Source organism: Oryzias latipes, chromosome 4, assembly GCF_002234675.1.
Source record: "Oryzias latipes chromosome 4, ASM223467v1".
Classification (NCBI taxonomy): Eukaryota; Metazoa; Chordata; class Actinopteri; order Beloniformes; family Adrianichthyidae; genus Oryzias; species Oryzias latipes.
Window position 1 is genome coordinate 29,304,633 of NC_019862.2, and position 27,754 is coordinate 29,332,386.

Genomic DNA, 27,754 nt, shown 5'->3' on the forward strand with positions numbered 1-27,754 from the left:
CTGCTTCTTTGCATGGTAGCTCCCGGCCTCGCTATGCGTCTGCACAATTTCTTTCTATCCTCTTGTTTCTCTCCTTTTGTTTAGATAAAGCGAGGGATTAGGAAAGATTTACCCCTATAAAGCAGAGGTTTGATGGGCTTTTATCCCACCATGTTGCTAAAGCTGTGTAGCCCCTGGATTAGGCCCTGACAATGGGAACCCTTGTGCTGGGCTGCAGCCTGAGGGGCACAACCCAAAAAACCAGCGCTGAGAAGGAGAGAGGAAGCAAACCTGCCAAAATCAATAATACATCAAGTCCGCCAGAGCAGAGAGGAGAAACCGCGGTTAACTAGCGAGATGCAGGAGGATGGCTGAGCGGGTGGTGGTCGGCCTCACACCTGGACACACCTGGACAGTTGAGGTTTTTATAGAGAGGTGAAATTATTAAGAAGCTATGACCATTTTTACTCAGAAATGATATGTGAAGCTGAACATGTGTTCTAAGAGAAGATTAGAATGCTCTATGATGATTAAAGACCAAATTAAATCTTAAAATGATTAATATTTAGACATATTCCTCTGACAATTGGAATTATGACTTAAAATGAACTCAAAAGAGGAGATTTATATCTCTAAAGCAGGTATATTTTTACACTTTTACCCAAATGTGTCCTATTTTTAGCATTACAACAGTCCAGCTAACCTTATTTCAAAACTAAAATCATCTCAAAGTGAGACTATGACACATTTTAATATATGTTTATTTTTAAAACTATAGGGAGTCAAATAATACTTTCTACTGTGCAAAACCAGACCCCTCAGATATAAGTCAAAAATTTGGACCCCATTCACTCACTTTCTTCAAATAAGCAAAGAAATCTGGAAATGAAAAATGGTTTTGCCAAGAATTCTTACTTTAAGAAGAAAATTGTAGTCACTAAAACATCTTTTCTTAAACAAAGATTAGTTTGCAATTGATAAACGCTCTTAATAAGATTCATTTTCTAGCAAGACAGAAAATAAGATTCTTTAACACAGGTCTTCTGACTTTACCTGTTTTTTTTGGAGATATTGATTAAATTAAGATGTTCTCAAGAACAAATGACCCAACAAAATATTTAACATTTCTTGTCTTAAAACAAGTCATTTAAAGTAGAAGGACAAAAATGGTGAGATTTGGGGGTTTTGCAGTCTCTGGTTTTTGAAGGAACCTGAAGGACGAATTTTCACAACAAACTGTAGAAACTATGAACCTGAACTGGTCGTTCTATCCTGAATAAAAACTCTTTTCTAAGATGTTAAGACGTTTGCAGGACCTCTACTTTTTGGTAAAAATCTAAACTTCAGACAATATAGAATCAGAATCCATCACAGCAGACGTTTCTGCTGAGTCCTTGTGGTTTTATGGCGTCAACCTTTCCGTGACCTTCATATTCTTGACTCTATTTTCATACCTTGTTTGGCGCCTGCTGGTTTTTCTGCCACCAAAGACTCTGAAATTTTATATCCTGCACAGATGTGAAGGTCATATTTTTTCTGGAGAACCGTTGGATCATCATGGAGCACAGACTTGAAGTCACTTTTGTTGCAACAAGGAGGTGGTTGGTTCCATCCCTGGAAGGAACCAAAGCAGGATGACAACCTAAATGACAACCTCACAGAGGTGATTTATCTCCTTTGGGAGGAAAAAAGCTCTCACAGATTTAACCAGCCAGTTTGGTGTCAATACTTTATTATGGGATAGAAAGGTGGGATTCCACAGAGATCTGAAAACCACAGCATGTGAGGTCTGTTTTAAAGGTGAATTCCCCTTTCATACAAAGGATTGCCAATGGCAAGGCGCTTTGTTACTGCAGTCACACAAGTCCCACAGAAGCAGTCAATTCTGAGCCATGCATCAAAATGATTAATTTCATCCAAATGAGCACAAGCTAACCTTGAATAAGAGCAACGGAGAGCCAGTCTGAAACAAACGGTTTCAGGAAGTTACAGAAAAGCTAATGATTGAAGTTAATGGGCTTTAAAGCCAAATCAACTTTCTCCTGGAGTTGAGCCACTGGAGGGGGAAAATTACAAATATTCACGGTTAATCAACCTGATTAAATGCCTGATAAGTCTCTGCTTGATTCGGGCTGCCAATGTCCTGCTGCTGGGATGGAAGTTCTGGAGGAGGACTGAGGGCGAAAATACCGTTTGAGATCGGAGGAGAAGTCCAACTCCAAAGGGAAGAAAACAATTCATGATCCTCAGAAATCCGAGATGAATTTGGCATTGGGCCGTTATCCGAGAAGGTGAACGTCGGAGGCATCTGTTCAGAAAAATGAGCGGAAATCAGCCACAAAATAAGTTACACAGCAGATTGAAGCAAGAATAAAAATGCTTTCTTTAGGAGTTATTTTGTTCTTGTAAACTCATTTTTTGATTGAAACTCGATAATTTATAAATCCCGATTATTTAACCCTTGTGCTATCCTAGGCACCTTCACATTGGGAGTTGGGTCATCTAGACCCACTAGACAGTGCTCTGAACCTTTTTTCTTCAATGATTTGTGATCTTCACTGGTGTCCATGGATTACATGAAATCTTTCCACCTTTATCCACCTTTGTCATGGTAGGGAGAACACGTCAATGTAAGGGTGGGGTCATCTAAGATAGCACAATGGTTAAAGGATAAATGACCACACAGTAAAAATTCCAACGTTGGGGTTGTTTTTAACCCAACTCTAAAGGCCCGTTCACACCGGGACGAATTTCGCCGGCGATTTTCGCCGACGTTTAACGCCTCGTGACTAAACAAAGGGCACCAATGAGAGTGTGCACACCGACGCGAAAAAACGCCACGCGTCAAAGCGTCAAAAAAAAGCGCCTTGGGTTCGTTTTTTTTATTTCGACGCATCGCGTCGAAATCTATTCGACCAATGAGAATGGCGCTTTTGCACACGTGTCTGGAGCTTCTGAAGTTACAGTAAAACACAACTTGGGGGCGCTCAAACACAAAACTGCCTTGCTGAGCACACATACCAGCGAAGAAGATAGACGTCAAGTAGCGTCTACACTGCCGCGAAGAAATAATGACGGACTTTCTAAAATATCCCCGAACCAAGTACCAGTTGGAGCTACTGGTGCTTGAAATATTCATGTTTTCTTTGTATTATTCTGACAAGCGCGTAAATACTTGCTCTCTTCTTCTGAGTAAAAAGCGAGTTTAAGAAGCGTAAAGTTGCGCAGCGCCACCTTGTGTACAGGAGTATTTCTGTTTACATTAAGCGCCATCTAATGTCAGGGAATGAAATTGCATGTTCACTTGGCTCATCGTCAGCGAAAATCGCCTGGGTGTGAACACAAAAAACGTGGCGAAAAACGCTGGCGAATAACGCCTGGCGAATATTCGTCCCGGTGTGTACGGGCCTTAAGGTTAAACAGGGACTAACTTTTGGTTGGGTTATTTTACCTCAGGAGGGGGGAAAAAACGCAGACATTGGGTTAAAACCAAACAAATTGCATTGCTCCAGAAAGTAACCCAAAACTTGAACAGCCGGGCTAAAGAAATAATCCAGGTGTTTACTGTTTCAGATTAATTGAGAACTTTTAGATTTTTAAATAAAAACAAATCCTGAAAACATTTTGACTTAGAAACTGAGACTGAGTCTTTGCATCAGGAAAGCAAAACCAGCATCTTTTTCAAAACCAGAACATCCTCTGTGGCTGCAGGGAAGCCTGCACCTGCGCAGCTGTAGGTGCGCATGTCCTTTACAGAGAACGCGCCCCTTTCACCTGAGGAAGAATCACCTGCAGTGTTGCGTAATCTAGAAATTATTCTTGACAGATTTTTTTGCTCAATAATTGGATGAACTGCGGAAATAAATCCCCGCAGGAGTTCAGGCCTGCGTGACGTGAAAGTGAATGTGTGGCTCATTTTGTTGGAATTTATCAGAAATTATTTGTTGTAAGTGAAACGAAAAATAAAAGCAAACTTTTTTAATCCAGTGTTTTATCATTATTTCATTAGTTAATAGAGGGAAGCGGCGCTTTGGCAGTTTACCTGCAGAGAATCGCTGCACGCGCCTCCTGACACCTGACTGCAGCCTCGCGGCCGTGGCGAACATCCACGCGCGTGACGCTGCGTAAAAACGGACCTGCGGAGGAACTGAAGGAACATCCTGTGCGCTTTAATGGGTTTAGAAACAAAGAGACAAAAGGTGTCAAATGTGTTTGTTTGTTTTTCCATCCCATCATTTTTTAAACTACTTGTTGCTCTAATCATCTGTCTCTTTAAAAATTATGTGTTTGATATAAAAAAGGAGAATAAATATTTATATGGAAGTTGCGATCTTTTCAGGAGTCTGTGGTTGAATGAGACCAAACATCAAACGCAGAACCCCCCCCCCCCCCCTCTCCATTTCAATGGAAGAAAATTCAACAAATATATGCGAGCTTTACATTAAAAGGCTACTTTCGCTGCCCCTAATTCCAGCCTAAACGGGTTTTCTTCGCAAGAAGAAATCTTTTCTTAAAAAAAAAAAAAAACGTGAGGAGAAGAGAGGGGCATTATTGTTTTAATCCTCTTACCAGCAGTCATTTTAAGACATTTTTGGAGGGTGAAATGGCGTCTTGTCTCCCCAATCCTAACCTAAATCCCTCGGGGCCGGGAAGCTGCTGGAGGCAAAGCGGCCCAGCCTGCATCTCTCTCCATCTCTGCCGCTTTCCCGCCGAAACATGCGGGCAAAATAAAATTAAAGCACGGAATTAACCCGGGAGCCGCCGGGCCAAACTCTGCCATGCAGAGCGCATAGAGACGCAGAGGTAAAACGCACGTTTGATGTCAATATTCTGTTTGTGAGCTGAAATTAACGTCACATTTGTTATAAATCTAATAATAGCTATAATAGACCAACGACTTTATGGTCGGATTAACTAAAGAAGTTTCTGTTATAGACGTTCTGACTGGACTAAAATAAAAGTGACTTTATTTAAGACCAAAACCCCAGCATTCAATCACTTCCGGGAGCCTTATTTGGGCATAACCTGTACCCCGTCACTACTAAAATAATTGAGAGTTTTAATTGAACTTTTCCAGCCCGGAGCGGCGGTTCGGGACCAGCAGTCATCCAGAAAGGAGGGAGGAGTGAGAAGGAAACCAGCGCTGTGATTGGCGCAAAGACGCAGCGTGTGCGCGCGCCGTGGACCCCACCCGGAGCTCCTTAAAGGCCGATGGATGGCAGCTGGGCATCCTCCCACACCCACAGTGACGGGAGGCGGACCACGCAGCGGAATATCCCGAGGATTTCTGTCGGAACGGAGACACAAGCGAAGCCGGAGTCGGGAACATGAACGTTTGCCGAAGGATTTTGAAGGAGAAGTGATCCAAGAAGACAAAAAAAACAAAAACAAAAGAAAGAAAAACAAATCTTTCTGTGGCGACGAATTTCTGGTTTCTAAGCTGCAGCGTAAACAGGTGAGAAGTTTTACACACAGGCTGGAAGTTGGCTTTTTATTAAAAAATTGGCAGGAAACGGTCCAAAAATCTGCAGTTTTATAATCTTTATTTTTGATGGTTATTATTTGCTGTCCTGATTTTTCTTTAAATTGGTTTAAAAATGAAAAGCGCGAGAACGCTGACAAACTGAGATCCGTCCGAAAGAGAGCCTGAAAATTAAGATTTTATGTTCAAAGTCTGTCTTCTAAACAGCTAATTGATCCAACTTAGTCTGAATGATTGTCATTTTTGTTAATCTTCTTTAATTTATCCTGATTATCTCCGATTATTGTTTGTTGATGGTGATAAATGGAGGCGCGCGCAGCTTCAGCCTCCAGGCGCTCTTTAGCACAAAAGCTTTCTAATTCTAAATTCACGCTCATTTGCATAATTTGACTTAAACCATGAGCTCGAGGCGTCTGAAATTTTCCTCACAAAACAGGACCAAGACAAAAAGTAAATAATAATGTGATTAATTGAATAAAGTCGTTAAAGGATCAGAATTATTGGACAGGTAAGGAGGGTCATTCATGCGCTCGAGATGGGTCTCCTGTCACGTGGAGTTGAACCCGCACCGTGAGGATGGAGATCCCCGCGCGCTCCCGCACGTCTCCGCAGCCCTGCGGGCTCCTGCAGATCACCCCGCCGCAGATGTAACGCCCGGTTCGAGCTGAACTCTCAGCGAGGGGGAAAGAAAATCTTATTCTGTCACACTACCACCCCCCTCCAGCAGCCTCGGGTCCGCACGCGCGCGCATCCGTTAACCAAAAAGAAAACGACAATAAAACACGTTTGATTTTAAAACAAAAAAGTTCAGTTTCGTTTAAAATTCATGAACCAGAAAAGAATTATTTTTTTTTATATTTCATTTTAAAATTTGGAGAGGACTATCACGTCTATAATTTTTTCTATTTGAGATTATTTTTTAGTTTTCAACATTTAAAAAAAATTAAAATTGCATCTAAATTATTTGAAATTAAAATAGCTTTATAGTCGGAATGAGCTTAAAAATCACACATCTTTAAATAAAGCATCACATATATATATATATATATATATATATATATATATATATATATATATATATATATATATATATATATATATATATATATATATATATATATATATATATATATATATATATATATATATATATATAAAATCAATTTCAAAATAACCTTTATTTCCCCAGAATGATGTTTTTTTTATATCTGTATACAGATATAAAAAAAAACATCAGTAAGACAAATGTAAATGTTTGAATTGCTTATTATTTCATCAGATGCAGAAATAAAAAAGGCCTTTGCAGGCTGACTTTCACCTGCTGTCACGTCAGAAAATGATAACATCTGTAAACATCTGCTGGTTTTTCCTCCTGGGTGAGCGGATCCTCTAACGGCAGCTTCTCCTCTGCAGACAGCGGCCCGAGCATGCAGCACTACGGCGTGAACGGCTACTCTCTGCACGCCATGAACTCCCTGAGCGCCATGTATAATCTCCACCAGCAGGCGGCGCAGCAGGCACAGCACGCGCCTGACTACAGGCCCTCCGTGCACGCGCTCACCCTTGCAGAGAGACTAGCTGGTAACAATCAGTTTCTCATTTGGCTGATGTTCTCAACCTTAAATGTGACCTTTCACCTGATGTCGTTGACCTTTAAGTTAAACTGTTGGTGTTTCTTGTTTCTCAACGGCTGCACATTTCAAGACATTATCCTTGAGGCCCGGTATGGCTCCCAGCACCGAAAGCAGCGGCGCAGTCGCACGGCCTTCACGGCTCAGCAGCTGGAGGCTCTGGAGAAGACCTTCCAGAAGACGCACTATCCTGACGTGGTGATGCGGGAGCGTCTGGCCATGTGCACGAACCTCCCAGAGGCCCGCGTGCAGGTAAAGGAGACCCCTTCACTGAAACACGACAGTGAAGGTTAACCAGAACCTGTTCTGAGAGTCCCATCAAGACGTCTGACCCGGCTTTATCTGGCAGGTCTGGTTCAAGAACCGGCGAGCAAAGTTCCGTAAGAAGCAGCGCAGCCTCCAAAAGGAACAGCTCCAGAAGCAGAAAGAAGCGTCTGCCGCTGCCGAGGGATCCACAGAGGACGCCAAAGCCGAGACCGCCTCCGCCACCACGCTGGCTCCCGAGTCTCGCACTCCTCCTCCTCCATCATCCTCCTCGTCCTGTCACTCCGAGTCCGAGCGCCTGGCAGCGCCACGGCCTCAAGCGGGTGAGATGAGCGTGGAAGTCAACGTCACCTCCCCGGAGCCGTCAGACGGCGAGTCAGCGGTGGAGGATAACGCTGACAGGGAGGAGGATGAAATAAGAGGGGAGGTGAGGCCAAAGCTTAGGGAGGAGGTGCAAGAGGAGACGGCAGCTCAGCAGAGGAGCAGCTCTCCAAACTGCAGGCGACTCAGCCCCACATCAGGTAGGAACAGCAGCTGAGTCCTGGTCTGGCGCAGACACGCCCTCAGGCTGAATGTGAAAACTGACGTTTTGTTTTTCTGTCCGTCAGAATCGCCGCTGAGCTCCCCCGCCCTGCCGGCCTCCAGCAGCCTGACCGGCGGCTTGGCGCAGAGCAACTCCTACGCTTCGTCCCCCCTCAGCCTCTTCCGGCTGCAGGAGCAGTTTCGGCAACACATGGCAGCCACCAACAACCTGGTGCACTACCCATCCTTTGACATGAGCGCGTCATCCTCCCTGCCCTACCTGGGCATGAACATGCCCTCCCCGCTGGGCTCGCTGCCCTGCCAGTCCTACTACCAGTCTTTGTCGCAGGCCCAGCAGGTGTGGAACAACCCCCTGCTGCAGGCGGCACCCGGCAGCCTGCCGGGGAGCCTCAACAGCAAGACCACCAGCATCGAAAACCTCCGTCTGCGGGCCAAGCAGCACGCAGCCTCGCTGGGATTGGACACGCTCCCCAACTGAAGCGGCTCCAGCCGATTGTTTGGCCTCTAGAGGCCGCGGCGACTCCCCCCCATCTGTGACCAGTGTCCGTGTGTGTCCCTGCAGAAATCTGCCCTAAAAGCATCCGCCACGGGGACGGCCAGGCTGCAGAGAACGTCCAAACCCGAGTCATGTCATCACCAACAGAACCTTCAGGTTCTCCATCTCTGGATGCTCCCCTTTGATGTCACCATCGTCCCACTCGCTTAACAAACCACACGTGTTCTGGCAGAACTTTAACGAAACACAAGAACGTGGATTTAACCAACAAAACCTTTGAGTTTTTTCCATGGAGAAAGTCCCCTCCTCAAAGTGAGCCCTGCATGCCAGCACTCCTCTGAGGAGCGGTGAATGTGAAAACGTGAAGGTCGACTCCTTTACAGCTGCAGCTCCATCTGCAGAAATCCACAGGCGCGCTTGTAAATAAGCCTCAGCGTTGATTTCCACAGTCCTGCCTGCACAGCAACGCTTCGCTTTGTCTGCAGCTTGGAAGGAATTTTTGCAGGAAAGAAAAAAAAACAGACGGGAAGGAGAACATCCGAGGACGAGAAAGGGGCTGAATTTAACTCGACACTTTTCCTGATCCGGTGGCTTCTGCTGGGAAAAGGCAGAGTCACTGTGTATTATATCATGTAGATCAAAGACCTGTATTTCTTAATTGATTTAAATGTGAGTAATTTATCTGTTCAATGCAAAAGAATAAATCAATCATGGGAATCTTTTGTGAAAGTGTCCTTTATTGGATGTGTGTAAACGTCCTAAAGTCCCACTTCGATCACCTTTTTTGATCGGTTTTCAAAGCGTTCCACGACACCCCCAAAACAAAAAACTGTCGTTTTCTAGGACGTAGTTTCTGCAGAGCTGTTGGCGTGGAGTAAGCCTGCCCACGTTTCCCATCAACACTTTGTTTACACTCTCTCCAGCTGGCTTACAGCCCCTTAAAACCCAGAAGCTTATATTAGCAGTGCAACAAAAATGAGGCGAGCAACATTGGAGCTATATGCAGGTTCCAGCTTTAGCCCGGTATATTTTCTATATCACAAATGGCAGGTTTTTTTATTTTATTTAGTCTTCTCCTGATTCTCAATGGGAAAAAAATGTTTCTTACATGTTTTACAAAAACACGGGAGGATCCAGCCTTCGTCACTCAGAGTAACATGAAACGTTCTGATTTCAGCTCTTTTGTGAAGATTTAATTCGGGCTCGCTGAAGACACCTTGATGATCCGTAAATAATTTAGATGCAGGGGGTCGACCGTCCTCAGCTGGGAGGTTTACACGCCACGTATAGAACCTGCAACCCCCCCCCCCCCCCCCCCCTGCAGCAGAAGAACTAATCCTACATGAAATGAGTGAAGCAAAGTGTCAGGCTGTAAAGAGCCTCAGATCCACCCACTCCTCTCACACTGGTTGCTCCCCAGCATCCTCCCCCCACACTGTCAGCCGCCGTTTGGCTGCACCGAAACAGAATGCCTCGCCATAAGAAGATTACCTTTGGTTTGGATATCGATGGATTAAGTAAGAATAGAACCAGATAAAGCAGAAGTGAAAGGGGTTTGTGGAGTCAGCAAAGTTCAGACACCTGTTTGCACGTCGCGTCCATAAAAGTGGTGAAGCTTCACCAACAAATCACAGAAGGGGAGTGGCCTAAAAAAGCTTTGAAGGTGCAAACATAAAAATGCTTTGTCCCCCCCACTGGCTTTGAGAGTTGGGTCATTTTGTGGGGAACATCTGGATGCTGAGCGTCAGTCAGGAGAGCTCGCCGATGGGAATGCGAGTGTGTCTATGGCAGCTAAGCCGCTGAAGGGTTTCCAGGAGCTCTTTGATGTGTATCTGGGCAATGCGCTATTAGAGGGATTTTCCTAGTTGACAGCTCAGAGAATGTGTGGAGGAATTGCGATGCCAGCAGGCTAAAAGAATGCTGGAAACAGGATTAGGATCATATTCTGGCAGCTCCTGTCACCTCATCAATGGGCTAAGTTTCCTCAGTGACAGCCCTCCTTCTCTGCCCCGTTAAAACCTTTAGTGGGACCATAAAGGGGGTTAGAGAGGGGGAAAAACAATGATTGAATGGTGGGCTGTGATTTCTGTGCTTTCTGTTGGGGGTCTGCGTCCATTGGAAGGGAGGGGGGCAGGCTGCGGCGATGAGAACAGAGGGGTCTTTCGGGGAGGCCCGCATCTACATAGTAAAGCGTGTGGAGCGGGTTTACACTGATGCCAGCAGACAGCGACAAGAGTTTAGTGCCCTCAGGGGGAAAAAGCAGCAGCAGGTGGGAAGGAAGAAACAAAACAGACGATTTTCTCCACGGTTCTTCTGTTTCACCTGCACAGGCACTTGTGCATATGTGCAGGATTTAGCAGGTGATGTATCTTCCTCCACACCTGCCTCAGCTCCACCCCCACCTGGATGTAATCTTAACAGACATTTTTGTTGCAACTGATGGGTCGATATGAAGGCCTCAAAAAGACTGAATGGCAAAAAGAAGGCACAAAAATCCTCTTTATTGTTGTGCCTTTTTACAAACGGATTGGGTCATTCAGGGGTCTCGTGAGCTTTGTGTGGCTCTTCAGCTTTGAAAAAAGATGCTGACTATTTCACCCTTGTGCTATCCTAGGCACTTTAACATTGGGAGTTGGGTCATCTAGACCCACTAGACAGTGCGCTGAACCTTTTTTCTTTAATGATTTGTGATCTTCACTGGTGTCCATGGATTACAAGAAATCTTTCCACCTTTATCCACCTTTGTCATGGTAGGAAGAACACGTCAATGTAAGAGTGGGGTCATTTAAGATAGCACAAGGGTTAAAAAGAACTCACATATTCATTTGACTAGACCTAAAGAAGACTATAAAAGAAATAAAAGTCAGAACTACAAAGGTGGAACAGCAAGATTCGTCCGTCCATTCACCTTCTTTGCTGGGCCACACGATCACACAAACGAATATCAAATATCAATCAATTTATGAAGCATGTTTTTGGAGTGTGGGAAAAAAACACAACTTACAAACAGAAGGGTCTCAGCTGGGATTTGAACTAGATCATTCTCACTGGCAGGTGAGAGCGCTAACCACTGCACCACATAGTCTGAGCTTCACAAAGGGTTCATGAAGCTACTTCTTCTGAGCAAAACGGTAACGTTTACCTGCTTAGCGCCCTCTAAAGGTTGAAAATTGGAAGGGCCAAAAGAAGATTGTACTGATAATGTTAAATCAAGCGACTGTAAAATGTCATTGTAAGAAGTTTGCTTTAGTTGAGACGAATTTGATCTAAAATCTTAATGTACACAAAGAAAATGACCAAGAGCTTGTTCAGTTGAAATACAATAATACATTAAAACAACAAAATGTCAAAATACAACTCACAGCGTAGTATAAATTTAAATTTCACGTTCTTGTCGTCTGCTGCATAACAGGGTCTAGTTGCTGTTCAGAAGCAAAGGTAGTCTTAAAAGGATGAAGATGCATCTGAATTGTGACAGAAAATGTCGTGTTTGATTTAACTTTAAACCATTTATAATTCAGCTAAATCTGCTGCAGCAGGATAATCTCTTTTCACACAGCGTGTATTTTGTTTTGAAAGGATGTATTATTATATATTATAAAGCTATATTTTATAAATAAATGGCTCAACGGCCACAAAATATAAAAAAAAAAAAATTCTTATGGTAAACTAGGACTTTCTGGCCCTTGCTCATCAATAAGAAATGGGCCCAAAAAACTCTATTAGCGGCAAAAGTTCAAAACCTAAAAGTATTGAGGTTTTTCTATGGTACATTTACTTACATTTGTTTTCATTTTGTTTGGAAGTCATCACTCCAGAACAGAAAAATCAAATCATGTGAAGTTAAACAAAAAAATAGTGTAGAAAAACCACCTTAAAACTTAATGAGGAGAAAACAGAGGTCATGATATTTGGACCCAAAGCCAATCTTGACTTGGAGCCCGTTCAGCATCACGTGAGGCCCACGGTCACCAACCTTGGTCATCGTGGACAGTGATTTTAAATTTGATAAACAGATGAATGGCGTTTTAAAATCAAGTTTTTATCATTTGCGGCTTTAATCTAAAGTTAAACCCTTTTTATCTTTTCATATTTTTGAGCAGGTCGTGCACGCTTTTATCTCTTCACGACTGGACTACTGCAATGCACTTTACACTGGGGTTCCCCATAAGGCACTTTCCCGGTTGCAGTTAGTCCAGAACTCCGCTGCACGACTTTTAACAGGAATCCAAAAATATGAGCACATTACACCTATTCTTGCGTCTTTGCACTGGCTTCCTGTTAATTTTAGGATTAATTTTAAAATTGTATTGTTTGTTTTTAAAGCTCTACATGGCCTGGCTCCAAAATACGGGGCCAGCTCCAGCTTGTGGAGCCCATGACGAGGCTCAAAACTAGGGGAGACAGAGCGTTCTCTGTTGTTGGCCCTAAGCTGTGGAACGCTCTGCCATTGCATGTCAGAACAGCGCCCTCTGTGGAGTGTTTTAAATCCCGTCTTAAAACGCATTTTTACTCTCTAGCTTTTAACACCGCATGAGTTGTGTGGCCCTGTGTTTTTATCTGTATTTTTATCTGTATTTATCTGTGTTTTTATCAGTTTTTATCTGTGTCTTTATCTTGTTTTTATTTTTATTTTATTTTTTATCCATTTTACTGGTGTACTTTGTTTTTATTTTGTTTGGCAATCTTTTGTCTGGTTTTTGGTCACTGTACAGCACTTTGGAAACTGCCAGTTTGAGAAATGTGCCATATTAATAAAGTGGATTGGATGGGATAAATATTCTATTGGTCTGATCAACCATTCTCCCTCCGATACCTTTATTTTTTTTTGCTTTAGATTTTCTTGTGAATCCTCTTGTTTTTCATGATATTTTCATCTGTAGTTCAAGTTGATTAAGTTATAAACAGAGCAATCAGAACAATTTTTTTGGCTATGTCTGAATTCCCACCCTAACCACCAACTACTAAAAAACAATATTTTGTGGGACTATCTAGTGCCCTGGATTTTAAAAGCAACTCGGACACTATGGTCACTACTTTTCTTTATTTTTTAATGACGAATATGACGTCATCAAATTCGGGAATTTAAAATCGAATTGATATGAGCTTTTTGCGACAATCAATCATGAATTTACTGAGTTCTGAAGATAAAAACGTTGAATGTTTACTAAAAAAATGCATTTAAATAATTTATTTTGGTAAAAAAATTGATCAGACACAATGCATTGTGGTCTATATTCACCAATCTACACTGGTTTTTCACTTCTGGTACATTTCTAGGGCACTTGATTTTGGAATTGTAGATTCAGGCAACACTAGAAAATGGCAAACGTTCCCTATAGTGCACTATGTAGTGAGTGGTGAAGGAATTCGGACACAGCATTTGTGTAGCCTGCTTTCAAGTGGTAGGGGTGTGGCCTTCCAATAAGCTCACTTCTATCTCGCGCCAGTAGTTACCATGACTTAACGTCAACTGGCTCCAACATGGCGACGTCTGTATCGTGGAAGAATGGCGACTGAATTGCTTTAATTCGGTTGGAACCGGAAGTAAACCATTTTCTTTCTATATGTGACACTCATTCTGTCCAGTTCCAGTCAATGATGAATAACTGTGAGGAGTTTCTCTTCATTTTTTTTCTTTCTTTCTGTGGTGGTCCTGACAGAGTTCTTCCTCCATAATTCTGGTGTTGACGGCTTAAAGGGTGGTCTCCCTGCAGCACTAAAAGACCTCCTCCGAAGTGTAACTCCACAGTTTGCTCACCCGTGTGAAACAATACTTTCACAATACCGCAGGAGTTTGACTGTTGGCGAGAACTTCTATAATGCCAGGAATTACAGACTGGCATGCAAATGCTAAATCCTGCTCTCTTTCTTCTGAGGAGTGGATGAGACGGACTGTATCTGCAGGCTTCACTCCGGCTCCCCGGCTTTGTGCCACCGAGGCGCTCTCCTTTTTCCCCCTGACTCGGGTGATAATCCTGACACGCACTGTCTGCAATTTTTACTGTATGTGTTTAAGCGCATTTGCACAGCATTTATCTCTCCAATGTAAACCAATTTGGGTATAAGGGGCCCCGGGCCAAGCAAGGCGCTGGAGTGAAGAAAGGAAAACCCAAACCCAGCAGATGTGCAAAAAAAAAAGAGAGGATGTGGGGGCTGGAGAACAACCAAATGCAGCAAAAAAAAAAAAAAAAAAACAGGGGGGGAGAAAAGAATGAATCCTGTCCGAACGGTAAGCATTTGAAACTTGGGATAGGGGTCTTTAAAGCCGATAGAACGAGGATCACCGAATTGTTGAGTCACAGAATCGGAGGAAATCACACGGAGCTGCCAGTTAATCCTGTCACAGGGAAACCGCTGCACGCTTTGTCATTCTGGCCTCATCTGAAAAAGTACGGAGCTTGCTATACGGACAGAGCTGCCGCCTGATCACTCCTGCACACCTGTATCAGCTGCCTGTTAATCTGACCCCCCCTCCCTGAAGAAGTCCCCCCCAGCGGGCCGTCTCTGCTGCTTCTAACGGCAGATGAAATGGACCAGAGACGTAAAAGCTGCCACTGATGTCTGCTGGAGGTGTCTGCGGCTGCAGGATGAACCCGTCACTCGCATCATCTGAGAGGCAGGGACCCCGCCGCGCCAAAACATTACCGTGTTCAATTCCACACTGCCATTAGGACCATGGGCTCCTTGGTCCCTGAAATGGGACATTAAGACAGAATCATCCTAGTTTAGTTGTGGTGATTTCGAGGTGTTTTGTTTGTTGGCACCTGGAAGGGTCCGAGTGAGTTTGGATGGTTTTTAAAGTACCTGATCTGATGGTTTCCTGTAAATGAGGTCTTTTCTGCTCTTACCAATGAGACGTTACAGCAGAAGAATAGCTCAGCCCGCGGGTTTGGCTGGAGGCGTCTGACGACACAAACGCTACTTTATCAACTCTGTGGCTGATGCTGTCCTGAAAGTTTTGAGGCCTGAAATCCTCGTCTTTTTCAGAGTAAAAGGTTCCTGAACGTGCCGGAGTTCACACGGTTCCATGATGCTCCGTCACGGAACCTTTTCCGGCATTTGCCTCGATATCATTTTAGGACTGCTGGTCGGGTCGGTGACACCTGTCCGAGGTAAAAACCCAGACTTCGCCCAACAGTAGCTGGGATAGGCTCCAGCAACGTCGCAACTTCAAAAGGGAAATGCATGGACGGACGGTCAGATGGCTCCAAACTGCACCACTTTCCTCACAGACATGATCCTTTACTGAGCTCATTAACTGCATGACTGAACTTTGCCTTCATGCAGTGATGGGAGTTTCAGTGTTTTGCCTCAGATCCCTATAAATGTCGTCCATCTGAAGGTTTATTTATGTTCAAAGAATCCGCATATAAACATTAGAAAGAGGGTCGAAACCCAAACATCATCCATTCACCTCAAGATCAAAGATGTTTTAGATTGACTTTTTTTTTTTAAAGCTGTTCAGCTTGAGTGCCTATGAGCAGGGCACTGCTGAAGCCAGTGGTAACAAATGTTCATCAGGGTTATAATCAGAGTGGTAATGGGCTTAAAAAAAGATGAATCAATATTGAATCAAACTATGAATTGATCTGATTTAAAAAAAAAACTGCTTTTAATTTGAATTCACTGCAAAGGTTCATAGACTTTATTCCATCTTTGTCAGGTTAATATCACTAGGTTAGAAAAATAAAGAGGTTTATAACCATTTAAATTGGGTTTTGAATTTGAAAAATAAATCAATACTTGATTGAATAAATAATAAAACATGATAATTGTCTCATTGTGAAATTCTAACAGGGAAAGCTTAGCTTCTCCCTGTTTATTGTTTCAGTTTTTCCGTTAATTTCCCAAAATAAATATCCTGGCCAAACAAACAGTCGGTAAGATTTAAACTACAAACATCTCTAAGAGACACAGTGACTTTAAAGAGACTGCTCATCTGGAAAATATCCATTATTTATGATTTTTTTTATCAAACTCTTGAATATATTTGTTTTTATCTGTATGTAAGTTAAAAATACATTTAAACTTAGAAATAGTTTAAAAACAGAAGTTTTTATAAAAGGGTCAAAGTAAAGCAACAAAGAACAGAAAAAAGCAAAAACTTTCCCTAATTCCTCCTACAAGTTACATTTTTCTAAAAACTTACGTAGGATTTTGCCCCCTTTTTAACCAAACTATGAAAAAGAAATGATCCTTTTTCCATGTCAGTCCTCAAACGCACCGCAGTCCACTACATCTTAGGAGTCATTTTCATTTATGCAAAAATAAATTTCATTCCAGAAGATTTTCTAAAGGTTTAAACGCCAATTTCACATTTTTCCTGTAATATAATAAAACAAGATGAATAATTTAGCTTTAACGTCTAAAATAGCCCGAACAGTTGTATGTATTTCTCACGCCGGTGCGAGGCGGAGGATGTGCGAGCGTGTCATAACTTCTGTCTGAAATCCTGAGGGGTTTATGAACAATGTCAAGTTGGCTCTGAAGACCCGAGTTTCTTCATTGGCTCTTAAGGCTTAATGCTCCCTGACTGAGTGGCACAGCCAGAGTCGCACTCTCTCTGTGCTGCCGATAATGCGAAGAACAACCTCTCAATTCCAGCTCCGCTAATGTGCACTCCTTCTTCCGCGGCGTGCTCCGGCACATTCCCATTCAGGTGGACGGCGGCGGAAAGATCAGGCTGTGATGGGAAAAGCGCACATCGTCTCTAATGGTTTCTCATTGCAGGAGCGTTCCACACGTATGTAAATTCATGCAAAGCAAACAGAAACACATATTTACAATAGCGCGGGGTAATCACAATACCACAACACGGTGTGCTGGCCGTGCAGATGGAGGCGCCATGTGTCATTAGGCCCCCCTGATCTCTTTTCTGTTTCCTGCTCTGGCGTCGATGCAGCGGCCCCTGTGAGTGTGAATGAAAATGATCTGCCTTCGCGAGGTGGAGGAGGTCAGGAAACCTCACAGCAGACTTCAAGATGCAAGGGAAACGAGCAAAATTCACCAAAAAAATAAGAGTTTGGAACATTACAGGGTTGTAGATAAAGAAAAGAAGCAACTTTTCTACAGAAATCCCATTTTTAATGGCAGGTTTACAAACATTTCACTCATAAAAGTTTATTTTTCAGTTATTTTATGTGTTTTTCTCTGGTCTACGTAAACCATAATCCAGTTTTATTCAATTCCTGGGATCCTCCTTACTACCAAAATCCTCTAAAAACTACAGCGCACCACCCCTTCATGTTTGGTACCACTGGAAAGTCCCAAATGGAGATCATTCACTGGTATATTCAGCGGTTGGGAGATATTCAGCTTTAGAAATGTCCTCTACAGACCACAGATCTGCACTTCTGCCAGTCAGGAGGAGGTTATCATTTATTGAGCCCCAATCAGGGCCCACATTAAAAAACTCAAAGCATGAAAAAAAGGCATATTGTTAAAGATTAAACATGTCTAATCATTGTTATACATTATAAAAGAATCAACTCCATGAATATATTAGCTAAAACTTTAAGAATAAATGACAACTAGAATTTTTCTGGACAGCAATTTTCAGTTAGTCGAGGTTGTTTGTTCTAATCAAAGGTTTCTTTAAGGAGGTATTAACCGTCATGGCCGACGCACAAAAGGTCAGAGACGTGACCCCACCTCGGATCCCCAGGACCGCTACTTTCCGCTCTGCGCCACCAGCTGCTCCACCTCCTTCATGAAGCGCAGACACAGTTCATCCTGCCACGGGAGCGCCACACACTGCACCCCCACGGGTAGGCCCTGGCCCCCCCTCGCAGCCTGAACACAGACACACTCCTGTCACTCAGCGGCTGACACAAGCAAACCAGTCTGCTGCCACCTGCTGGCCAAACTAGGAAGCTCTGCAGGAAAACAGGCTTATGACAGACGATTCAAGTTAGAAATGAAAAAATTTAGATTACTTCCAAAAGAAATGTGCAAAAACATTATTTTGATTTCATTGCATACATTTTAGGGTTAACAGTTTGAACAGAAGAAAATTAAAAGCAACAGAAAATATTTACTGTTGGAGGCATTAAGAAAAGTATCATTGTAAAAACAAAATAACAATAAAAAAACAAAACTATCCAATATATTCACAAATTCGCATATAAATAAAGGCTGGTTGATTGTTTCAAATCTTAGCAGCATCTGGGCATCTTTATTATATATTTAAATAATGGCTATTTCTGCAATTACAGCTATATAAATAGATATATGCATTCTGCATCCCATAGACAACGATTCATACACACACACACACATCGTCGTTGACTTCCCACAGCTAATACATGGTAAACAAGTTGACATTTTTCTCTAGGAGGGTTAGAGTAAATTAAATAAAGAATAATATAGAGGCATCATTAATGGTGGTTTTGTGAGCTTTAGATGCCATCTTTTCAACTTTTGAAAATGCAATGGAAGACAGTTTTTGTAAATTGTAAATGGCGTATACTTAAATAGCGCTTTTCTACCTACTAGGCCCAAAGCGCTTTACAGTCACAGACCCATTCACCCCGTCACACACACTTTCACACACACATTCACACACTGTAAAGATCCTGAAAGGCTAAGGACGATCTGATGGGGTCTAAAAACTGGATCCCAATGGTGAAAGTGACTGTTCAAGTATATTTAGCTGAGGTTGCTGCACCTGTGGCTGTATGCATCGTTATTTGAAGGGATTATTGTATTTAAAATGTCCAAATTTGGGTTTTTATTTGTGAGATGGTTGACAAATGATGCTGCGGTTCTAGTTCTTCTGGATGAATGTGCTGTAGAAATGATTGCTACTTCTTGGAACGTAGAATTTTCTGATTATGAGTCCGTGAACAAATAAAACAAATTTTAAAATCGCAGCATTTATTTTATATTTAGTAAATATTTTAAAACATTGTTTTAAAAACATTAATAGTAGTCTAAAAATATCCAAAGTAGATGTGTAGGAGACCTCTGTGCAGATATCATCTTGTGCTACGTACACACCGGGCATGCGTGGCGCGTTCAAGAACGTGGGTTTTTGTACGTGGCTTTAGAACTGGACTGCCGCTACGTGATACCAATCCATGTTCCTACAGTCTGAAGAGGCTTGGTGTGAAACGTGGTTCCTGATTGGGTAAAGTTCAACCTGGTTTAACCTTTGATGCTCGTTCAATGGCCCCGCTTTTTGTACGTAGAGTCCAAAAATGGACTTAAAAACTTGTGTGAACGCGAGTTTTGAACGCAGGCGCCTAAAACGAGCATTTACGTGCTTTTAAATCGTCTTTTGATTGACAGTGGTGGCTCGAGCGCCCGTTTCCGAGCCCGTTGTGAACGTAGCTCTTTAGACATCTTGTGTGAAGCTGCTCTGATTCTCTTCCTGTGGACAAAGGAAGCTCCAGGTCAGAAGAAAACCAGACTATCCACTAGAAACATGTGGGTGTCTGATACTACGGAGGCTTGAGTTAATGTTATCCTTCCCTCACAGCATCAAAAGACTCTCAGGTGAACATACATGTAAGAATCTTTGAAATCAACAGTTTTGCATTTGGAATCATTTAGTCTTTTACTATTTTATAACTTTGGGAGGAAGGAAACCTTCAAAGAATTGTTGTCTATAAATAAACGTGGTTCCTGTTGTTGTTCTTGTGTGTCACCTGTGGGAGGAGCTTGTCCATATAGTCCTGGAAGTTCCCTTTGTAGAGTTTAAGGTTCTCCTCGTCCGCCGCCGTCACTCTGGAGACGGGGACCACGCCGGCAGGGAAGTTCAGGAGATTGTAGATCATGGTGTAGCTGATACCTCCTTTGGAGGAAAACGTCTCATTAGTTATGCTAAAAATAATAAACTGGATCATCAAAAACTAGAAAAGTGCTGGATTCTGGCCGAAATCTAAGAATTTTTTTTTTCTCGCTCCTTTGACGTACCTGAAAATCTTCCACAGTAGAGGAAGTTGAAGGCTGGTCCAAGCACGGGGCACAGCAGCACATCCAGGTTGGATCTCCTCCAAGCAGCGATGGTCTCAGAAATGTAGTCCTGTTACGGAGAAAGACTTTTGAAGTTTCCTGCCTGACGGAGGCAGAAGTTCCTGGAAACTGACCTCAACAGCTGCATGATGCTCCCACAGATCTGAAACGCAACTGGAAGAAAAGTTCCAATCAGAAGACGCGAGGACTCCCCTTCAGTTCATCTGTTAGACCGAACTTCAGAAGACGGATCTGCTCTCACCTGATCCCAGACAGAGCTCTGAGCACGGCAGGAAGACGAGGCGTCTGCAGAAGGAGAAACGGAAACGTGTTTTTGGACACCAACCACACAACGCCTGACGCCCAGAGAGAGACTCACAAAAGGCTTGAGGAGGAAGGACAAGGTCTTCTTCAGCCACAGCGGGAGACTGTACAGACGAATCTGTGGGGCCAGGCAGGGGTCGATGGGCCCCCCCTCCCTGAAAGAAACGGAAGAATACAGGAGAAGATGTCTGAGCGGAGTTTGGCATGACGGGAGCAAAGAGGCAGAGGTCTGACGGAGGAGCTCAGCATGGAGGAGCAGCAGATGTGGGCTGTGGAGAGCAGCAGGAGGAAGAGGAGGATCCACAGAGGTCAGAAAGGAGGATGCTCTGAGGAAGCAAAGAAGGATGAGATCAGGAACAAGGAGGGAGATGAAGACGGTTTGGTTTGGTGAAACAGCTGAGGTGAAAGCTGCCAGGCTGGAGGTCTGTTGGAAGAAGAGATTTCCAGACAAATTAAAATAAATAAATAAAAATACAGGTGACCCAATAGATCAGAATAAAACATGTATGTATTTATGCACTGTAAAAGAATTTTTTGTCATTTTTACAAAATAAAACTGGACTACCGCTAAAGACCGTGCAATACTGAAAAAAGAAACTGACAGTTTAATTAACGGGAAACTTATGAATGTTAAAAAAAAACATTCGTTTTCACACATTTGTTCTGTATAAAATACATAAATATCGAAATAATAATAATTGTCCAATGTATTTTATACTACCAAAGACACAAATGTCTTTACTAAGATTTGGATTACATCAAAAGTTTAAGGTTTTTCTTTTTTGAATTGTAATTTTATTTAATCCAAGCAGGACAGATTAAGAACAATATGTGGCGCTGCAAAAAGCAAGAGATTTGAAAAAGGAAGGAAAGAGGTTACAACAACAAAAATAAAGTTTGATGCAAATTTGTTGGTTGTGAACGCAGCTTAAGACACCTTCAGGCTTTAGTCTGAGGTTTTCAGCAATTCACCAATTTTCTGGAACAATAAACATGGAGCTTTTGGTATTTGTAATTTTCAACATTTCAAGAATAGATACTTGAAATTGTGAATTTGTGGTGAGGTTCTATTTCAAAGTTTCAGAAAAACATCAAATGCTGATGTTTTTTTTAAAAGTCGGTGCGCTCTCTTTGCTCTCCTTCACAGACATCATCATCTTTGCTTAAACAGTTTAATGTTTGACCTGCCTTTACAGTTTTATTTTACAGAAATAAGTAAGGGTTAATGGCCGACGAAGTGTGCGGTTACTACTTTTTAACGCACGCCGTGGAAGCCTGAACCGTCCGACGCGAAGCGGAGGACGGTTGCTTCCGCGAAGTGCGTTAAAAAGTAGTAACCGCACACTTCGAAGGCCATTAACCCGCTTATACCATGGTCACTTACAAAAGCAATACATATTAACCAGGTTTTAGTCCTTAATTCTTGTTTTTTTTTCCGATTTGGATCACTTTTCTCATAAACAGCGTACTATATGTTACGTGATGCGGCGCATCGCGCCGCATCACGTAACATATAGTCCGCGTCACGCAGCACCACCGCTGCAGTCAAGATTCGGCGATATATATAGGCTCATCGTCCCGATGGGTTGAATAAAGCATCAATTCAGAGGGAAAGTTAATCGCTTACCGCTTGTTTTTGCCCAGATGATGAAGCAAAAGGTTGTTTTACAGAAGCCGGCGCAGTGATACAAATCATTTAAGCTAGCCGACCGGAACTTCTTTTTTCACCGTGCGGTTATCAGGTTTTAACGCATACCCAGCAGCCAATCAGAATCGAGTATTCAACCGGACCATGGTATAATTGGAGTTAAAGTATGCATTCTCTTTTTCTGTCTGAGGCCCAGTACCAATGGGCTCACGGACCGGTACCGGTCCACGGCCTGGGGGTTGGGGACCACTGCTTTAGAAGAAGTTCAATCTAAGAAATCATTTGGAAAAAAAATCGATCTTGCTGTTTGAACAAAGATTTTAGAGTTTGTCCTTTCAAAAGTCTCTTTTGTTTGAATTCTCTTGGGAGGAGAAACTCACAGTTTTCGCAGCATGCTGGTGGCTCCATCTGCAAACACACCCTTCAGCAAGAGCTCAGGCAAAACCTGACTGATCCTCGGAGGACAGAAGGGCACCAGCTGCAGAGTAAAGGGGCGTGTAAACACATGCTTCCGTGCGTTTCATGTTCATGGCGTGTGTGCAGGTGTCTCACCGTGTGGCCCGCCTGCTCCAGCAGAGCCTTCACCTCTCTGACGCTGCGGACCATGGCGGGAGAACCTTCAGTGTAGCCGTCGTTTTCCAGGAATCCAATGGTCAGAGGTCTGGAGCTCTGGTAGATCTGCACACCAGACAGAGCAAAGCATTATGGGACTTTCCAAGAGCTGTTAAAACACAAGCTGTGATTCTGTTTTACAACACTAGACTGGAGCTAGAACAGAAACTGACTCACTTTGGCTGCTTAAGAGCAACAAAAACAAAAAACCTACATATGATCATACTTCCACCGCCGTGCTTTCTCACAGCTGCTGGGAAGTGTTTGAATTGAAAAGCTGAGTTTTGGAATAGAAGGTCAAACCTGCTCCCTCTGCTGTGTAGAAGTCGTCTGTTTGGTCGAAATTCTACAGTTAAGCATCAAAAAAAAGGCAAACTTGTTTAATATTTTACTAGTTGAAACGTTTTGAACATCTTGGTGCTTTTTCCATCTGTTCTGGACTCACAAGGCAGTGAACTCTTTAGCATATCTAGTCTGAAATAGTTCTGACTTAACCTGAAAGTCATCAATATTGATTGATTGGTTGGTTTAATTATTTTAAGCAAAATAAAAAAACAAGAGAAAAAAAAGACAGTAAAAATAAATAAAATCTATTATAATTATAATTCAAAAGCTAATTCAAAAATAAATAAACGTTTATATCTTTTTGACATTATAATTATATTTGCTCCAGATTATAAATAGACATATTTGCACAAATACTGTATGTATTTGTGCATCAATTAAAAATATTGATTGTGGGAAAAAAAAGTTTGATTTATTTGATTGCTTTTTGCTCCCGCTGATCATCAATTTATGCATTTGGGATCCTATAAAAGCTTGAGTTTCTACACCAGGTCATGATATAAATTCAGAGTGAAGGATGAACCTGATCGTTAAAGGGTAACGGCGGCACCGTGGGGTCCAGGGCAAACATGTGATCGCAGAGAAGGGCCCGCATGCACAGAACCAGGCTGTCCACGTCTCTCGCCATGGGTCCGGGAGAGGACGGCACTGATAACCCACAACACACAAAGGGATGAGATCAGCCGCTCCACACACTGAACAAACGCTTTACGACTACTTACCAGACTTTTGCCCTCGGTAAATGGGAACTAATCCCTGTAAACTGACCGGGACATAAAAAGACGTACTCATAAAATGAAATAAAAAACCACATGGTCACGTTCCATGAAACTACAGACACACCTCAGCCGACCCGACGTTGGCTTAAAGCCGCAGATCCCACAGAATGAAGCTGGAATCCGGATGCTGCCCCCGATGTCACTGCCGATACCAAGGAGTGAGCCCCCAGCACCGATGAGAGCCCCCTCCCCACCGGAGGAGCCTCCACTGGTCTTCTGGAGGTTATGCGGGTTCAACGTCTGTCCGTAGATGGGGTTACTGCAGTCGTAGCTGCAACGAGGAAACAGATAAAACGTTCAAAGCAAATAGAAAAATGATTGGGTTTTTTTTTACAAAGTTTCTGGGAGTTCTTGGTTCTGTCACCTTAAGAGAGCCTGGGGCAGGTTGGTTTTCACGAAGGGGACGGCTCCTTGTCTCTTCAGAACTTCAACAATGACACTGTGCCTCTTGGCTGGTCGGTCCAGATTAACAACCACCCCACAGGAAGTGTCGTGATCCTTGGTGTGGAGGCAATCAAAGGAACGAGGGTCAGTCAGAGCAGCAGACCCAGCGTGCCATCAGGAAAACCTTCTATGCAGATGACCATCAGAGGTCAGCTGGGGTGGGGATCATCCCTGAACCACCTTATATTCTAGATTCTCCTTAATGCTGACGGGAACGCCGTACAGGAGGCCGTCCTTGTTGGACGCAAGAGTCTTCAGCTGGTCAAAGCTCTCCGGCAGGATTTCGCTGCAGCAGTTCAGCTTCTTGTGTGCAGCCAGAGTCTGTGGACATGAAAACACAGACGTCCTGAAAAAATATGTCTATCACAGACAAATCTGATGTCTCCGTTCTAACAGTTAGTTAAAAAAACAAAACAGGTAATGTTATTATAAAATACATCCCAAATGTGTGTCTTTATGGTGTTTATAGACCTTTTCCATGTAGAAGTAAAAGACTTCCTCTGGAGTCAGGGAGCCTTTATGCAAATGATCTGTCAGCTTCACCAGGGAGGAGGAGGAGGAGATCAACGCAGAGCTGGAAGATGGATGCTGCAGGATCAGCAACAACAACAAAAAAAGTCATAAAAATGTAAGAATGATGTCTCCAGAAAAGCTTCACCTTCTTAAAATCAACCAAAATAAAAAAGTTTATTTAAAAAGAAAAAAGTTAGCCTCTGCATTTGTCATCACTTATATCATCCAAAAAGATTATTTTTCATGAAAATAAACTAAAAAGTAAAATTTATTATTTAAAAGAAATTGCCTCTACGTTTGTCATCACACATTTCTATTAAAAACTCTTTAAAGTTTCTTCAAAATAAACATTTTATTTGTATAAAAAGATAAAGTTTGCCTTTGGGTTTGTTGTCACAAATGTGTGAAAGAGGGTGAGGGTCACAGGGAAAGACAAGACAATTAAAAAATCCTGACCTTTTCTAGAAAGAATTCAGATTTTAATGACAGAATTTTAGTTGTTTCTCAGAAATCAGAACTTCTGAAATTAGAGTCATAATTCTGAGAAAAAGTCTGATTTTTGTCATTCACGTAAAAACGTAAAGATAAAAGATAAAATTCTAGGTTCAAAGGGAAAGGTATCGTTTCCTCACATCAATAAAGCTTTCCCATAAAGATTTCCCCATTGTGAGATAACTTAAGTTATTTTATCTAATCTAATCTCGTTTGAATTGAAGTGTAAGCCAAGCTAAAAATGTTGCTGCTACAACCTCACTTTGCCCCAGTCATAGAACTCTAACATGGGTAAGGCAAACATTGATCCAGAATGCAGGTATTTACCTTAGGAAGTTGATCAGAGAAAACAAACAGTGGTTTCTACAAGGCTAACCTCCTGGAAACCTCCCAAACTGGATTATAAGGAAAGAATACAAAAACCTAAAAGACATTTAAAGACTGAGTCATTTATGAGATTCTGCTCTACAACTGAAGTTGAACATTTACCTTAGATTGTGCATGGACAACAGAAGCTTTATTTCTGTGACCAACCCACAGACATTTATTTGGTTATTATTGATTTTCTAAAATCTAAAATCCTGTTATATATTTCCTGACTTTTTATGTAAAGAACCCAGAGAGGGTTATTTGTTTTTACTGGTTTCATAAAGAGTGTTATTACATATTTGCTGATTATTATATATATATATATATATATATTTTGTGAAGAATCCAGAAAGGATTATTTAATGTCAGATTGGGTTTTTGATATTTGGTTATGTGTGGCTTTCAGTTTACATTCAGGCCCCCCTGCGACTGTCACACCTTTTCTGTTTGAAAACTGACCCCGGCCCCCGATCACAAAATGGAAACATCATGAAGCCCTCGCTGGAAAAAGTTTGCTTTAAAGAAAAAAGTTATAATTTAGAGATTAGAGTCAAAACCTCAAAATTCTTTAAAGAAAAATGTAAGATATCTTAGAATAAATTCAACATTTCTTTAAGTAAAAAAAGTCAAAATATTCAGATTAAAGTCAAGAATTTAAAATTCTTTAAAGAAAAAAAGTTTTATATCAAACTTCAAAGTACCTTAAAGAAAAAGTCCCACTTCTGAAATTAAATACAAAAGTTAGACATTTTTTAAAGAAAGAAAGATAGAATTTTGAAATTAAACCCAAAAATTCTAAATTCCTAAGAAAAAGAAGTCAGAAATTCTCACTTCACTTTCCTTTTTCTCTCTCTCTCTCTTTGATTATTTATTCTGTTTTAATTAATTATCTTTCTTCAAAACTGCAGAAATAAATTATTTTTATTAACTGTTCAACTTCAAGCTGTAAACATCATTTATGACACAGTTTTAACATTTGAGCTGTTTTTCCCAATAAAACAGAGTCATCAGATTTAAAAAAACAAACAAATCCCAGATTACATAATGATTCGGGTTTAAAGTTCGGTTCGTGTATTGATCCATTCTCAGGTCGTTCTAACGGCAACTATTTTTCTAACAACGCGCCCGTTTAACCGGAACTTCCAGTCTGCACGTGGCTCCTCACCGCCTGCCGGTACCGCTGCACCTCCTGCTCCGCCCGCTGCAGGCTCTCGGTCCTGCGGGTTCGGGCTCGCTGGATCTTGTCCCTCGCGGCCCGGCGGCGGCTGACGGTCCGCAGCAGCACCACCAGAGCCCCCGCCCCGCACGCGGCGGCCGTCAGCTGCACCGCCGTCCGCTGGTCTAGCTTCCACCCCGGGATGAGCGGTTCCATGTTCTGCACGGTTCTCCTTCCTGCTCCAGGTCCGGTTCCGACACCTGCAATTTATGAACCCGCGGGGGGCGTGGTCAGTCCAAGTTCAACCCCAATCAGGCTCAAAGCAGCAAACAAACAAACAAACCCTATAGCCTTAGCTGAACATTGATCCGAGCAGAGGACATGCGCAGTAGGGGGGAGTGGACGACAGGGGGCGCTGTTCCAACATGTCACAATAGAAGCTGCACATTTCTCTGGTTTTGTGTCTATAAATCAGTTTTATTGATTGGATTTTTCTTGGGATCAATACGTTTATTTTTTATTCAGCTTTGTGAAACATCTTGCAGACAATGTTTCTGTATTTATGCATCTTAAATGTTTGATCAGTTTTGAAATAGAAAGAAATATGTGTCATGTGGATTGTGGTAACATTTTAGTTGCATCATATGTTCCCATCTTGGTTTTATTCAACTGTCAGGATTGTTTTCTATATAAACACACAGAGGGAAACCTCAAGGTCA

General features: G+C 42.4%; 2 protein-coding genes across 9 annotated transcripts; one reads left to right on the forward strand and one right to left on the reverse strand.

Moving 5' to 3' along the window:
• Positions 1-1,685: 1,685 nt before the first annotated feature.
• Positions 1,686-27,465, reverse strand: faah (fatty acid amide hydrolase). 5 transcript variants are annotated; one of them, XR_002873207.1, is made up of 18 exons: positions 27,379-27,465; positions 27,045-27,295; positions 24,977-25,093; positions 24,686-24,826; positions 24,426-24,559; positions 24,126-24,332; positions 24,005-24,045; positions 23,806-23,930; positions 22,878-23,003; positions 22,706-22,803; positions 20,733-20,832; positions 20,616-20,659; positions 20,488-20,527; positions 20,315-20,423; positions 20,047-20,192; positions 18,050-18,190; positions 4,022-5,266; positions 1,686-2,287 (listed from the first exon to the last, which is right to left on the reverse strand). XR_002873207.1 is itself a non-coding variant. In XM_023954546.1 (17 exons), the coding sequence occupies exons 2-16, from the start codon at positions 27,249-27,251 to the stop codon at positions 18,068-18,070; spliced, it is 1,758 nt and encodes a 585-aa protein (XP_023810314.1). In that variant the 5' UTR covers positions 27,252-27,295; positions 27,379-27,465; the 3' UTR covers positions 1,686-2,287; positions 18,050-18,067. The 5 variants fall into 5 exon arrangements, 4 of the variants coding, with proteins under 4 accessions (XP_023810314.1, XP_023810315.1, XP_023810312.1 ...); XM_023954546.1 differs by lacking the exon at positions 4,022-5,266; XM_023954547.1 differs by lacking the exons at positions 1,686-2,287; positions 4,022-5,266 and adding an exon at positions 16,435-17,306.
• On the forward strand, positions 5,213-9,117 carry dmbx1 (diencephalon/mesencephalon homeobox 1). 4 transcript variants are annotated; one of them, XM_011474436.3, is made up of 5 exons: positions 5,213-5,434; positions 6,875-7,042; positions 7,166-7,344; positions 7,442-7,877; positions 7,965-9,117. In XM_011474436.3, the coding sequence occupies exons 2-5, from the start codon at positions 6,889-6,891 to the stop codon at positions 8,375-8,377; spliced, it is 1,182 nt and encodes a 393-aa protein (XP_011472738.1). In that variant the 5' UTR covers positions 5,213-5,434; positions 6,875-6,888; the 3' UTR covers positions 8,378-9,117. The 4 variants fall into 4 exon arrangements, with proteins under 4 accessions (XP_011472738.1, XP_023809603.1, XP_011472736.1 ...); XM_023953835.1 differs by having other exon boundaries at positions 5,266-5,434; positions 6,875-7,041; positions 7,150-7,344; XM_011474434.3 differs by having other exon boundaries at positions 5,266-5,434; positions 6,875-7,344.
• Positions 27,466-27,754: the final 289 nt, after the last annotated feature.

What these genes read in the sequence shown, in the direction of transcription:
- dmbx1 (XM_011474434.3), top strand. Translation starts at nt 6,889, where the DNA reads ATGCAGCACTACGGCGTGAACGGCTACTCTCTGCACGCCATGAACTCC. An exon ending in TCCCAGAGGCCCGCGTGCAG is followed by an intron (nt 7,345 to 7,441) that starts GTAAAGGAGACC and finishes TTTATCTGGCAG; the next exon opens with GTCTGGTTCAAGAACCGGCG. An exon ending in GCGACTCAGCCCCACATCAG is followed by an intron (nt 7,878 to 7,964) that starts GTAGGAACAGCA and finishes TCTGTCCGTCAG; the next exon opens with AATCGCCGCTGAGCTCCCCC.
- faah (XM_023954546.1), bottom strand. Translation starts at nt 27,251, where the DNA reads ATGGAACCGCTCATCCCGGGGTGGAAGCTAGACCAGCGGACGGCGGTG. An exon ending in TTACCGAGGGCAAAAGTCTG is followed by an intron (nt 23,931 to 24,004) that starts GTAAGTAGTCGT and finishes GTGGGTTATCAG; the next exon opens with TGCCGTCCTCTCCCGGACCC. An exon ending in CCTTCCTCCTCAAGCCTTTT is followed by an intron (nt 20,660 to 20,732) that starts GTGAGTCTCTCT and finishes CTCCTTCTGCAG; the next exon opens with ACGCCTCGTCTTCCTGCCGT.